The 15702-nt window shown below is 41.8% G+C and overlaps 1 protein-coding gene across 1 annotated transcript in view; it reads right to left on the reverse strand.

Moving 5' to 3' along the window:
- The window catches only part of cacul1 (CDK2 associated cullin domain 1), a 164068-nt gene that overhangs the window by 113403 nt on the left and 34963 nt on the right, over positions 1-15702 (reverse strand). Inside the window, exon 3 of the mRNA XM_072239633.1 lies at positions 14877-14979. Within this exon, the coding sequence (XP_072095734.1) occupies positions 14877-14979 (103 nt within the window). The remainder of the gene's footprint in view (positions 1-14876; positions 14980-15702) is intronic.

Here is a 15702-nt window from a genome sequence, read left to right on the forward strand (position 1 = left end):
CAAACCCCAATCCCCTTCTCAGCAGAAGAAAAACCCAGCAACAATAAAATCCCCGACTCCTTCTCCTGCAGAAAAAAAACTGCAAGGAAGCAATCCCCAACCACTTCACTTGCAAAATAAAACAATGATAGTAGAATCAAAACTCACACCCCCCATACAGAACTTACAGATCACCCATCCGCCAATCAGCCACAAGAAGGAAATGCCAAAAAACCGAAGGAGACCAACATAAAGTACAGTCCAAGTACTCAAATGTCAGAACATCAAACGGTCCTTCCGTGAGTCAGAACTCACACCTGGTGCGAATGGTGGCTTCCTTCAGGAGTGATCGCTGACTGGATACAAATACTGGCAGCCTCTCTCAGGAGCACTCACTGACCAGGTCCAAACACCATCGTCCCTGCAGCCGCCATCGGGAGCGCTAGCTGATCGGGACTGAACGCCTTCAACTTGATGCTTCAATCTTCCTCGCCGCTTAGAGATGGAGTCGTTCATGAGTGTTCTGTCTTTTTTGTGTTCGCGCCCCTGATCTCGAGGCAGCTCTCCGGACATAGCATGGTGCTGGATCCTTCAATTGAGATCCAAACTGCACATCACAGGCACCAACCATTTCCATGACACAAACAATATGTTTAAAAAAAAAAGCAGAAGGAATAGAAAAAGTGAAATAATTTACAAGATTTGCTATCTGGAAAATGTCACCCAAGTTTGCTGGTGCCTTCTTGATTGAAAGTAGTTTTTACACAAGGTTTTAAATATGTATTGTATTGTACCGCTCCCACACAACAGATTTCACAACTTAGCCAGTGATAATAACCCTGATTCTGATTCCTGAGTGCCATCATGACTAGGAGGACAAAATAAATACAAATCAAAGTAGATGCTGTCATGATAGTGATGGACATCTGAGCCTACAAGTAATCCCCTGGAGAAGTCAGAGGAAACTTAGTCAAATATACACCATGTGAAAATGCTGCAAATTTCTTCCAAGCTGATAGTATGTGTGTTCTGTACAAATGCAAGAAAAAACTACCAATGCAGAGAGCAGTCAGAGGCAGCACGAGTAAAACTAAAACAAGGTGTTTCACGCTTTCCGAAAAGAAGAAAACTGGTATAGCTTGGACAAATACAAGCTCCCATTACATATGTAAATGATCTGTAATTCTTATTTATCTTACCTTATTTAGAGAAACAGTGTGAAACAGCAAGGTGCACTGCCCAGTAACCCACTGATTTAACCCTAGCCTAATCACGGGACAATATACAAAGACTAATTAACCTGTGGACTGTGGGAGGAAACTGAAACCCTTACGCTCATGAGGAAGACGCACAAACTTTTTATAGAGGACACAAACTGAGCTCCGACGCCCTGAGCTGCAACAGCATCGGGCTAACGGCTATGCTACCATGGCACCCCACTGTACCTTTTTAAAATGTTTCACTCAATATAGATTCAGTTAAATTGAATGAGCAGCTGTATTTAAGTCTTGTTTTGGTCAAACTATCCTGTAGCCAGCTTTAAACTAGAACCAGTTTGAAAAGGGAAACAGACAAGATGAGTAGTCTAAGGATGTGTTGTGCATTTTTACATACTATATACTCACTACAAGAGTTTTAACAGATGTCTGATGTGGCAGATTTCAATAATCTAAAACAGTTTTGGCAAAAATTTACTCTCAATATATTTCTAATACCTTAAACTACTACATCATGGTGTTATACACCTAAATAACGCTAGGGAGTTTTGGAAATGAACTCCCGGGAGGGGGGAGAAGATGGCGGCGCGACGACAGCGCACACGGCCACTTCGGTGATGAATACCTGTTGTCTGTCAAGTAGGGGACAGTGCACAATCCTGATTTGATGGAGACAGACGTGAGAGCACAGTGGAACATCTGGAAAACTTCTGAAATGTCTGCTCTGCTACCGCTGCTACTGTGTGGTAACCAGAATCTCCAGAGCTGAAGGCCCCGAAATCCTCGGCTTTGCGTGTTTCAGCAGCCGGGGAGAAGTCAAAGGCGCTCGACAGAGGATGGCGCTCGGGAGGCTGTATTGGAGAGGCTGGTGAGAAGCTCCGAGTTTTCGGACGGATGGACTCAGGGTCGGCTGCTTCCAAGGTATCGGCAAATTGATGGTGCCTGGAGGTTTACGGCAGGGAGTTTCTCCCTTTTGCCACCTGCTATTGGGGACTCGGGAGTTGATCGACTCAGGACTTTGAGACCTTTTTTTTTTACTGTGCCTATGGTCTGTTCTTCATCAAATTATGGTATTGCTTTGCACTGCTGTAACTATATGTTATAATTATGTGGTTCTGTCAGTGTTAGTCTTTGGTCTGTCCTGTTTTCTGTGAAATCACTCCGGAGAAACATTGTATCATTTCTTAATGCATGTATGCATTTCTAAATGACAATAAAAGAGGACTGAGTATTCTCATAATCTAAACTGTAACAGACAAGGCACCAGTTAAACAAAAATCACACCAACATAGAGAGTGTACACACCGGCATACAGAGTACAGTTAAGCAAAAAAAATAAAATTAAATTAATCACACTACAAGCTGTTGCACAACAATCAGAGATCTACGATGGCAGAATACAATCGCCCTTGAAATCTCCAAGTTATAGAATTCAGAGCCTCACTCTCCCCAATACTAGAAGCTGATCACCGAGGCCCCTGTAGATCTCAGTTCACTGCAGGTGACCTCTTTCAAGAGTCTTTCAACACACTTCATTTTATATCAGACTACACTGACACCTTCTGGCTTTGTTAGTGTTTTACCACAAGGCTGTACATGATGAAAAATCAATTTTCACTGCCATCAACTGTACGTTGAACAGCAACAGAAAGACACTGAGCAAATTAGCATACGGTGTATCAAATCTGCAACATGCTGTGTAAATATGTTCCCAAAATGTTTAGTACAAAATAAATTCAGGAAAAAGCACAGCACTTAGAATAGAAGACCAGATAATGTAATGGAAGTAAGGACTACCTCAAACAAATGTTATTATTATGTTCCATAGTACTTACAATTAATGTAAATCAATTCATCTTTATGCAAAAAAATCTCAATATCTGTATACCACTTTGTAGCCTCAAAGTCTACATCTATGCAATAACCTAAAGTATTTTCCTCTACACACCCAATCTTGTGATTACAAGGACAAGGGGGATATGGAATCTTGACACATTATGGAGTAATTGAACAGAAATACAATAATCTTGAACAAAACCTCTAAATTCACTTTAATGTACACTACTGAAATTACATATTTAGAGTTGCAATGGTACAGGAGGCTATTCAGCACATCAAATCCATGCCAGTCCTCTGCAGAACTACGCAGTCAAGACATTCTATGGCCCTGCATGTCTCATATCCATTTTCCTAGTTAAAACAAATTCAAAGTTGCAGTAAAGAATTAATTTGTCAACTTAAAAACTGAATTGAAAAAACTAGTAACCTGCAACTGTAATTCAGCACTCTGCACCTCAGTAGGAAACCCACAGCCTCACTGGGAGGAATAAAATGGAGAAAAAGGTTTCTTTACCATAAATAAAATGAAACAGAATTTATTGGGGTTTAAAGTAATCATTAAATCCATGCAGCCAGCAGTAAAATTATTCTTTATGACTCCAATGGTAGCTCCTCAACCATACACATGCATTCCCCACAGCTGAGGGACATTTTGTTAACATGTAGAATTAGAGCAAACATTGCAGGATTATAGATAAATGCTTGACATGCTACAGTGCAATCCTTGGACAGAGGCATTCAGAGAAGCTTAACTTAACATACTGAACCTGCCACAGACGTCAGCCAGTTCTGAGAGGAGAATAATACCTACATTTCATAATGTCCCATCAGCTACTTTATCACAAACGCAGCTTTGGTCGATATTCAGTTGAAGCAGCAGCCTATTTGCACATGCACAATTAAACAAATGATTGACGAATGTGGTGTTAATAATGCTTAAAGAGGTAATATTAAACAAATCACTTACAAAGATCATTGTGAGAAGTATTAAAAGATCCAAATGAACAGCCAACACACAGAATGCTGGAGGAACTCAGCAGGCCAGACAACATCTATGGAAATGAGAACAGCTGACGTTCTGGGCCAAGGCCTTTCCTCAGTACTGTTCTCCTTTCCATAAGTGCTGCCTGCCTGCTGACTTTCTCCAGCATTTTGTGCGTGTTGCTTGGATTTCTAGCATCTGTAGATTTTCCCTTGTTTGCAAATGAACAGGCAGTTTAGTGACTTCCACTGCAGGGGCAGTGTTTGCACTGTGTGGGGGATGTGGGAAGTCTGGAAGACAACCACTCTCCCAGATAAACACTTCTGCAGCAGGTGCACAAAGTCACAGCTTCTGAGATAATGCATTAAGAAACTGGATCTGCAGTTTACAACAGGAATTCTGCAGATGCTGGAAATTCAAGCAACACACATCAAAGTTGCTGGTGAATGCAGCAGGCCAGGCAGCATCTCTAGGGAGAGGTACAGTCGACGTTTCAGGCCGAGACCCTTCGTCAGGACTCGGGGTCGAAGGGTCTCGGCCTGAAACGTCGACTGTACCTCTCCCTAGAGATGCTGCCTGGCCTGCTGGATCTGCAGCTTGATGACTTTCAACTCGCACAGGAGAATGAGGTGGTGATAGACTGAAGCTACAAGGAGATAGTCACTCTTAGGTTGCAGTAGACGGGTAACTAGATGACTGTCAGGAGAAACAAAGGAAATGCACAGCCAGTGCAAAGTACACCTGTGGATATTCCCCTCAATAACACGTACACAACTTCAGATACTGTTGAGGGGAATGACCTGGGGGTGGGGGGGGGGGAGAGAAACCACAGCGAATGGGTCTTGGGCACTGAGTTTGATACTGCGGTTCAGAAGAGCAGAGAGGTAAAGAAGACTGCAGTGTTAATATGAAATTCCAGAGTCAGAGGAATAGAGATGAGATTCTCTGAGTGCGTTAGACACCCAGACAGTATTGTAGGTTTGTAACTAAAACAAAGTGAGGCATTTTATGTTTCAAAAAGAAAAAAACTCATTTTATTGAACTTCAAAATCTGAACACAAAGCACACTTTTTACATAATTAAATCATGTCAGACCAGCCTCTTAAAGAGCAACACCAACTCAATGTCAGTGGTTGGGAATAACGTACATTTCCACCAAATAACTTATCCTACACAGTTCCCCTCAGAATTCACTAAAACCAGCATTTTGAGCCTGGCTTGGATCCTATGTTCTGTGGGTGGAGTAGCAGCAGATTACACAAGTTGTGTTGTCATGCTCATGGTCATTTTGTACGCCAATGGAATCTGGATATAAGGGATGATGTTTCCTCACTGGTACTCTACACAGGCTGCAGTCCAATCACGCACATCTTTCCCAAGGCCATGCCACACAAAGTTTAGTGCATCCAGTTTCTGTGAGGCCTTTCAGCCCAGATGCAAGAGGCCATATGGAGTTAAAAATAGTCCATCTCCAGTTTGCGGGCACTATCGAACAAGAGCGACCGGTTGAGACATCACACAGGAGAGAAACCCCAGCTTCCCCAAACTTAATGTCAGCCAGCTGCAGGTGCATGAGCGCTGTTCAGCAAGACTGGACCTCTGGATCAATAGCTTGGGTCGGCTGCCACGTATGTGTATGCCTCAACAGTTGGCTGTGAGAGGCAATCAGCCACACCATTACTTTTCCCTTGATATCTTGTATATCAGTTGTAAACTCATATGTAGGCCTGTTGGCATTGTTGCCATGCAGTCCAAAGGTCTAATATTTTGGCTATCAGTTGCACAAGGGATTTGTAATCAATGAACGCTGTGAAATGGTGACCCTCAAGAAGAAAATGAAAATGGTAGACAGCCATATAGAGACTGAAAAGTTTGTGCTCAAACATGCTGTACTTCCTTTTAAGGGGGCCAGAGCTGCCAGCTAAGGGCGGCAGGTAGCTGCCACATGCCTCCAATCAACTGCTCTTGCACAGCACCACAGGAAGGTCTGAAGTGTCAATAGTAATGGCTATGGGTGCACTGGGGAGTGAATGAGCCAGTGGGGTCACATTGGAAAGAGCATCATCAAATGCCCTAGTCATATCTGCTGACCAGTCAAGCACTTGATTAGTAGTATTGCTTTAAGCGCACTATACAAAGGGGAGCACAAGTTCAGCAGCTCGCAGAATAATGCGGTAATAGAAATCCACTATACCTAAAAACTACTGTCGTTTTTTTTTGCAGTAGTGCAGAGGGGTAGGAAATCCATAATACCAGATTTTTCGAAGGGAGGGGTTTCACACATTCTGCAGAGATTCAATGACCAAAGAAGTCAATGTTTGTCAACCCAAAGTGGTACTCAGCAGGCATTATTTAATAATCACCCCGTGTAGCAGTAATCAAAGCGTGCAGAGATGAGATATGTTTATCAGATTTGGATGCAATGGTGAAAGTATGTCATCCAGATAAACAAGAGGAAAATCTAAGTCTCTTAATACAAAGTCCATCAGCCATTGGCAAGTCTGCGCTGCATTTTTCAATCCAAATAGCATGCGCAGAAACTCAAGAGGCTAAACGGGGTTATCACAGGCATTTTGGGAATGTCCTCCGAGCGCACACATACACTTAATGGTAGCCCCCAACTAGATCGACTTTGAAAAAATTAACTTTCTGGTTAAACATGCTGAAGTGTTTAGTACGTGTAGGACCAGGTAACAATCAGGGGTGATGGCCTTGTTAAGGTATCAGTAATCAGCACATCGGACATAGTGACAGTATGGAGGGGCAACTCCCCAGGGCTATTCGACTGGCATACAAAGGCAAATACTTCCAACAGCCTTCGCAGTTGCCAGCTTTTCTGGTCCAGTCTATGGGCGCAGGCATGGACTGGCAGGACAGCTGTGGGAATGTGGTGCTCGATCCTATGTTTTATAATAGTGCAGAATGTGGGCTTGGTGATGTTTGAGAATTTGCCCAGCAGTTGAGTAAACTCACAGAGTGGTGCATGCACTTGATACATTATGGGAACTTACTGGGGGAGCACCTTAGCACCCAAAGTCTCAAGCCAGCAGTTCTTAAGATCAACTCATAGTCCTTGGCCACACAGGAAATCTGCACCAAGCAAAGGTCTAGTAACTTTAGCCAGGACGAAGTCCCATGTGTAATGCCTCCCACTGAAGCAGAGCATACTCGTCATGCTTCCCAAGTCTGGATCATGCTGCCATTAGATGCCTCCAGCAAGGTTTTGTTACTCTTTACCTTCTCATCAATAGGCAATGCTGGCAATACACTAACTTCAGCTCCCGTATCACACAGGAGGCATACTGTAATGAATAGTAGACAACCCTGGCAGCTGGGATCCACGGTGTTCACAAATCTCTGATGTCCTGTTGTGCTGGCACTGTCGAAGCTGCAAGGTGGTCAGCAGTTCTTAGCGTTCGTACCAAAGCAAGCATGGTAAAGACACAAGTCTTGCACAGTCTGTTTCATAGCCGCGGGAGTCCTTATGTTGAAGACCATGCTGACTGGGCTTACTGAGGTAGAGAATGGAGGAGGAATGGTATATCGCTGCCTGGCTGAGTGTAGACCATCAGCCATTTAGTTCTTCATAGGTGCATGAGCAAGGGCTATGCGAACTTGATCATGCATTTGCTGCACGAAGAATTCTTTAAAAATAAAACAAGGATAGTGATTTCCCAGGAGAAACAACATGCGGCCCAATAACTCTGATGGCTTATCATCGCCAAGATCAGGCAAGCAGAGCAACTGTTTTGTATGCTCAAACCCCGACAGTCCAAAAGTTTCAAAAGGTAAGTTTTCAGCAATCGGTATTTATTGTGTTCAGGCACGTGATCTAGTAGACTCGCCACTCTCACATCCGTGTAATTACTGAGTAATGCTACCACACTAAAAAAATTTGGTGTCATTGGCAGTGATTTCTCACTGCATGTGTTGGACCTCGGCTTATACAAACAAGCAACAGCATTTTGCTCCCAAAATTCCAGCAGTTTCAAAGTGACTGTGTTGTCCGACATGTTGAAAAATTCTAAAATCGCCCTGGAGCATCAGGGTCACCAATATAGGTTTTCACAAATAAAATGAAGTCAGGCGTTTTATGTTTCAGAAAAAAAATGTTAACACATTTTATTGAACTCCAAAACCTGAACACAAAGCGCACTAAAAGCCTTTTATGTAATTACGTCATCACATCAGACAAGCCTCTTAAAATGAAGCCCCAACTCAATGCCATGCCAGTGGTCGTGAGTTATTTACATTTCCACCAACTGTGTAACCTGACAGTATGTTGCTTCCCTGGTGCCAGGATCAGGAATGTCTCAGGTCGGGTCCATTGCATTCTCAAGGGCGAAGGTGAGCAACCAGAAGTCTTGGTGCATATTGGCACCAATGACATAAGTAGGCAAGGTGAGGAGGATCTGAAGAGAGATTTTAGGGAGTTCCAGGGTAGTAATCTTTGGATTTCTGCCTGTGCCAGTGAAGGTAAGAATAGGATGATTTGGCAGGTGAATATGTGGCTGAGGAACTAGTGCAGGGGTCAGGGGTTCAGACTTGTGGATCATTGGGCTCTCTTCTGGGGAAGGTGAGATAGTGTTCAAAAGGGATGGGTTGCACCCAAGCCTGAGGGTATCCAATATCTTTGTGTGCAATTTTACCAGAGTTGTTCAGGAGGGTTTAAATTAATTTGGCAGAGGGATGGAAACTGGAGTGATAGTGCTGAGGATGAGGTAGTTGGTTTACAAACAAACACAATCTGTAATGAAACTCCTAGTAAGGAGAAGCTGATGACAGGGCAAAATTGCAGTCAACAGGAGGAGTTGCAAAGTAAAAGTCAGACAAAAATCATTAAGGGTGAATACAGGACTGAAGGTGGTATATCTGAATGCGTGCAATATACAGAATAAGCTGGATGAACAGGTAGCAATGTTACAGATTGGCATGTATGATTTTGTAGGCATCACTGAATCATGGCTCATGACTGAAAGATTATAACCGGGGGCTTAACATTCAAGGATACACATTGTATTGAAAGGACAGGCAGGTAGGCGGGGGGAGGGTTGCCTGGCTCTGTTAGTAAACAATGATATCAAATCATTAGGTGGTGACATAGGGCCAGAGGCGATGAATTGTTGTGGGTAGAGCTAAGGAACTGCAAGGGTTAAAAGACACTGATGGGAGTTATATACAGACAGTAGTAAACATATATGGTCTACAAACTATAATGGGAGATCGAAAATGCATTCTCAAAGGGCAATGTTACAAAAGTCACGGGGATTTCAATTTCACGGGGGAAAATCAGGCTGATGCATGACCCCAAGAGGGGGAATTTCTAGAATATCTAGGAGATGGCATCTTAGAACAGCTCGTGGTTGAGCCCACTAAAGGATCAGCTATTCTGATTGGGTGTTGGGCAATGAAGCAGAATTGATTAGAAAGCTCAAAGTAAAGTTAGGAAAAAGTGATCATAATATGATCAACCCTGAAATTTGAGAAGAAGTTAAAGTTAGATGTATCCGTATTATAGTGAAGTAAAGGGAATTACAAAGGCATGAGAGGAGTTGGCCAAAATTAATTGGAAAAGAGTACTGGCAGGGATGATGGCACAGCAGCAATGGCTGGAATTTTTTGAAGCAGTTTCGAAGGCACAGGATATATACATCACATAAAGGAAGAAGTATTCTAAAGGCAAGATGACATAATTGTAGCTAACACGAGAAGTCAAAGCCAATATAAAAGCCAAAGAGAGGGCATATAAATTTATTGGGAAGTTACAGAAACACGGACAAAACGCCGGACAAACTCAGCAGGCTAAGCAGCATCTATGGAAAAAAAGAATAGTCAACTTATCGGGCCAAAACCCTTCAGCAGCACCCTTCAAAAAGTTTCAGCCCAATATGTCATCTGTACTTTTTCCATAAATGCTGCCTGGCCTGCTGAACTCCTCCAGCATTTTGTGTGTATTGCTCGGATTTCCAGCATCTGCAGATTTTCTCTTGTTTGGGAAGTTAGAGGATTGGGAAGCTTTCAAAACCAACAGAAGGCAACTAAAATGTCATTGAGGAAAAGATGAAATATGCAAATAAGCAGGGTAATAATATCAAAGAGGATACCAAAAGTTTCTTCAGATACATAAAATGTAAAAGAGAGGATACTGGACTGCTGGAAAATGATAGAGGGGTAGTAATGGGGAGGGGGGAGAGAGAAGACAAGGAAATGGCAAACAAACCAAGTATTTTGCATCAGTCGTCACTGAGGAAAGCACTAACAGTATGGTGTAAGTTCTAAGTGTCAGGGGTTAGAATTGTTATTTTTCCTCCCATTACTAGGGAGAAGCTTCTTGGGAAACTGAAAGGTCCGAAGGTAGACAAGACACCTGGACCAGATGGTGTACACCCCAGGGTTCTGAAACAGGTGGTTGAAGAGATTACGGAGGCATTAGGAGTGATCTTTCAAGAATCACTAGATTCTGGAATGGTCCCAGATGGCTGAAAAATTGGAAATGTCACTCCACTATTCAGGAAGTGATAGTGGCAGAAGGAAGGAAATGATAGGCCAGTTGTCTGACCTCAATGTTGGGAAGATGTTGGAATTGATTGCTAAGGATGTGGTTTCGGGGTACTTGGAGGCACATGATAAAGTAGGTTGTAGTCAGCATGGTTTCCTCAAGGGAAAAACTTGTTCGACAAATCTGTTGGAATTCTTTGAAGCTAACGATGGCGCTACAGCACACTTCTGTCAGCTCATTAACGTAACATATAAATTTTTCCTATTCTAGTGCTTCTATTTTCCTTTTCAGGGTGGCTGGGGTCCTGTTGGGATGTTTGATCTACAGTGACACTCCAACTGGGATCCTGCACAGCAGTGGGTTCTTGTTCTTGGAGCTCACCAATTGGCAGCATTTTGATATGTCCAGGTTCAGCCTCAAGTCAGGCATCTTCAGGGTATGGCCTTGTGCAGCCCTGTGTACATGAATGCTTGCCAGCGTTGCAAAGTGAAGCGTAGTAGGAGCCAGAACGTCAAAGACAGCAAGAGCGGCTGAAGGACTCAGCTCTCTCTCTCTGTCTCTCCCTTGTTTGAGAGCTGGTGAAATTTCAAAATGTTGGAGTGAACAGTTAGTTTTTGCTGGACTGTAGACCATGGTCTCTCTTTGGGGGCTTTGCTGTTGCTTGTATGGTGGGTGGTGGGAATGCTGATGCTTTGTGGTAAAGTAAGCAGGGGGAGGGTTGATGCCGCTTGCACGTGGGAAGGCAGCAGGGAGTTTTGGGGTTCTTATCCTTTATTCTGTCATTCATTCTTTGGGGTTTTTCTTCTGTTTTGAGGATGTCTGTGGAGAGTAAGAATTTCAGGTTGTGTATTGTATACATTCTCCGACATTAAATGGGAGCATGGAACAATTGAAAAAAAAGCAGGATAGACAAAGGAGAATCGGTTGATGTTGTGTACTTGGATTTTTAGAAGGCCTTTGACAAGGAGCCACACATGAGACTGCTTAACAAGGTCAGAGCCCATGGTATTACAGGAAACATTCTAGCATGGATAAAGCTATGGTTGATTGCCAGCAGGCAAAGAGTGGGAATAAAGGGAGACTTTTCTTGTTGACTGCCGGTGACTAGTGGCTTTTCACAGGGGTCTGTGTTGGGACTGCTTTTTTCATTATAACGTCAATGATTTGGATGACAGAACTGATGACTTTGTGGCTAAGTTTGCAGACACTACAAAGCTAGGCAGAGGGGAAAGTAGTGTTGAGGAAGCAGAGAGGCTGCAGAGGATTTCAACAGATTAGGAGAATAGGCAAAGATGTGCCAGATGGAATACAGCATCAGGAAATGTATGGTCATGCACTTTGGTAGAAGAAATAAAAGTGTAGACTATTTTCTAAATGGAGGGAATGTACACTAAGCTGAGGCACAATGGGACTTGAGAATCCTTGTGCAGGATTCCTTGAAGGTTAATTTGCAGGTTGAGTCTCTGATGAGGAAGGTAAAACTGATTTATTATTAAATTATTGATTTATTATTATTACAGTTACTACCCCTCAACGATCAGGCTCTTGAACAGAAGAGGATAACATCTCTGTGGAAGAAATTTCTGGATAAAGGGTTAAAATACCCAAGTTGTTAACACCTTGTACCTTCCTTTAATTAGCAATTGTAACACCCTGGGAAAAGTTTCACTGCTAAGGTAATCGCCTTTCTGTAGGAGCAGTGTTTGGGTTATGGTTAGAGATAACGGGTGCTTTGGAATGTGAGCCGGTCACAGAGATGAAGGGAGAAGACACTGGAGCAAACCAGTCATAGAATTCGACCCAGTGGGGAACCGTGATTCGATGCAGTGAGGCGCCACAGTTGACTGAGGAGCTGTGAATAGGCATCATGGGAAGAATAGGGCTCCAACTTGTGCACATTGGACTGCTTAATTATAATGAGCCCTTTTTGTTTTTTTTCTTTCTTTTCATATGAACTCTTCAATTAAGATTCATAAATATAATTCATTTAATCGTATGCAGTGTGCTGTCTTGATTCTTGGCACTGAGTTGTAACAGGGTAGCAAATTTCCTAGCATCCACACAAAGCAGGGTTTGGGGTGAGAGAGTCATCTCAATCTCACAGGTTTGGCGAGACCAGAGTATGTATTCCCTCGACTTACGCAGCCAAGGAAACCAGGCAGGGTTTCACAAGATACCTAGTGCTGGCCTTAGTGCACAACACAGTGAAGGTCATAGATTGTAGGAAGGACCCTGTGGGTTTCCAAGTTTCTGACAATTAAAAAGTGTGTCTGGCTTTCCTTCACTTGTCAGGTACTTACATACAAAATAAATTATACTTCTGTACTTTAATGACTTACTAGATCTAAGGATTTAATGAACCTTCTATATACCATAAATAAAGAGTCACTGTTCAGCTTGGGTTTTCAGCACACTTGCAATAATCAATCTTCGTTTCAGGGATTTTCTAACAACCTATCTGCGTGTTTTGGGCAGAAAAGGGAAGGACTCTGGCATTTTCATGGAAATTAGTAAGACACGCAGGATTGACTTCTTTTTTAAAAAATTCTTGAATGATGCAATTGGCTTTGCGTGCATGTTTAAAAAAGGCTGTGATCCATGTTCCCTCTAAGCTGTGCATGGGTGCGCACACACACATTTTTCAACCAGCGCACAAAATGAATGAATGTGCGCACAAAAGGTTAGTTACCTAAAATAATGTAGTAATTAATAATCACACTTAATGAAAATAATCTTTTAGCTAAATGTTTCTGTTAACTAGTTAGTCGTTTTTTCAAATACCACAATGCACGTCATTAATTTACATCACCTCACCTTTCCTGTTCCGGTTTGTACAGCTGCATCATGGTGGCAGCCATCTTTGGCGGGCAGTGTTCATATCGTAAAGTTTACAAAGGACCTGTTTCAAATCCTGTAGATAGCTTACTAAGTTTGTATTGAAAAAGACCAGTCAAATGACCCTATGGCTAAATACTGTCCTAAGAAACTGATAAACATCACAAACAAAGTCGCTTTACAGGTTTTAAGTGATGTCTTTGATGAACTGGCTACACTGTGCAAGATTCTGCAAAAAAGTGGCCTGATACCAATTGATTCACTTCATTTTGCACAAGGCAAAATTAACAAGGTAAGAAAGCAGTATCTGGGAGACAATGTTTCATGGAGTGACAAAGTTAAAGTTTTGCTGAGCCAACAACGTGAAGAAAATGTCACAGTAGATACAAGTTCGCTGTTGACTTTTATAAATAGTCTTTGTGTTCATTTAGAAGAAAGGTTTCCTGAAGATGAGGTACAAGAATGGTCAGCTTTTGATTTCTCCGCAATTGCAGACTGTGACTTCACATTTGGTGATGAACAAGTTAATGCCTTATGGCTAAAATATCATGATCTTCTAGCTGAAAATACTGTAATAGTTAGATAGTTTAATGATTTCAAATATTCCGTGCAAGAAAAAATTAAATCCAAATTGATTTCAAACTTTGTTCAAATGGTGGCATTTGTGCTTCAAAATGAACAGTTTTGTGACCTTGCACAGTTGGTGGATATTAGGGGAACCTTTCTTGCGTCTCGTGCGGACTGTGAGCGAGGTTTTAGCCTAATGAATCAACTCAAAAACAAGCTGGGAAACCATTTAGGTGAATGTCATTTGGATATGTTAATGAGAATCAAAAGCTATCAATTGGATGGAAGTTCTATTAGTCTAGATACAGTTTACAAAGAATGGGTAAATACCAAAGACAGGAGAGAGAAAAAAATAACTGACTTAAATATGTATGTTATTCTGTCGCTATTCTGTGCAGTTTTATGTCAAATATTTTGTAAACCTATATAAACTGTGCCATGTGTGCATTCAGTATGCACATACTTTAGTCACAGGAAAAAATTTGCACAACGTAAGATTTTTGCACACACCACTAAAAATTAGAGGGAACATTGGCTGTGACTATTGATCTTTGGAAGACTTGATGATCGTATCATTAGCAAATCATTCTTCCCTTATTCATTAAAGGTATTCTGTAGTCACTTTGAAAGCTGTGTCCAATTTATTGGTGATAAATTTTAATTGAATTTCCATAACAAATTAATTTCCTTAACAATCTCGCTTTAAGGACTATACTGTTATTTCACACTCTCATTATTTATTGCTACTTATTTATATTTGCATTTGCAATTTATTATCTTCTATGCTCTACTTGACCTTTCATTGATCCTGTTTACTGTTACTATTCTATAGATTTGCTGAGTGTGCCCATAGGAATACATATATGTACTCTGATAATAAAATCTACTTTGAAACAAATCTTATACATAATACATATCAGATTTGCAAAGAAAATAAGACATCCAAAATAATATGTACCTGCAGCTCCTCTGAGATTCGTCTTAAGTGACTGGTTATCTTTGTAATGAGGTCACAGTACATCTGCTCTGAATGTTGCTGGCACACACACTTGTAAACACAACTAAAATTAAAAGGAAAGATAATCTAGCTTTTAGTCTTGACATTGCTCATTAGACAATCTTCCAAAAGCATATTTGATCAAAAAGGAAAAATACATTGTGTATATCTGACACACATTATATTTGTTCAATGATACATCTACCCTTGGAACCTATCCTTAAATCCAGTATGATGCAAGCTGGCTCCTACGGAGTTATGGGTTTTAGAGTTATTACTAGGCAAGACACAAAGTTGACACTGGTGAGAGAACATAGAAAATCTACAGCACATTACAGGCCCCTCAGTCCACAATGCTGTGCCAACCATGAAGTTGTCTAGAATTTCCCTACCATATAGTTCTCTATTTTTCTAAGCTCCATGTACCTACCTAAGAACCTCTTAAAAGACCCTACTGGATCCGCCTTTACCACCTTCGCTGGCAGTGCTTTCCACACACTCACCACTCTCTGTATGAAAAACTTACCTCTGACATTCCCCTTGTACCTACTTCCAAACACCTTAAAACTATACCCCTCGTGTTAGCTATTTTAGCCCTGGAAAAATACCTCCGGCTATCCACACCATCAATGACTCTCATCATCTTATACAACTCTATCAGTATACCTCTCATCCTCTGCCACTGCAAGGAGAAAAGGCCAAGTTCACTCAACCTGAGTCATAAGGCATACTCTCTAACCCAGGTAACATCCTTGTAAATCTCCTCTGCACTCTCTCTCTACAGAAT

This window comes from Mobula birostris, chromosome 21 (genome assembly GCF_030028105.1).
Source record: "Mobula birostris isolate sMobBir1 chromosome 21, sMobBir1.hap1, whole genome shotgun sequence".
Taxonomy (NCBI): domain Eukaryota; kingdom Metazoa; phylum Chordata; class Chondrichthyes; order Myliobatiformes; family Myliobatidae; genus Mobula; species Mobula birostris.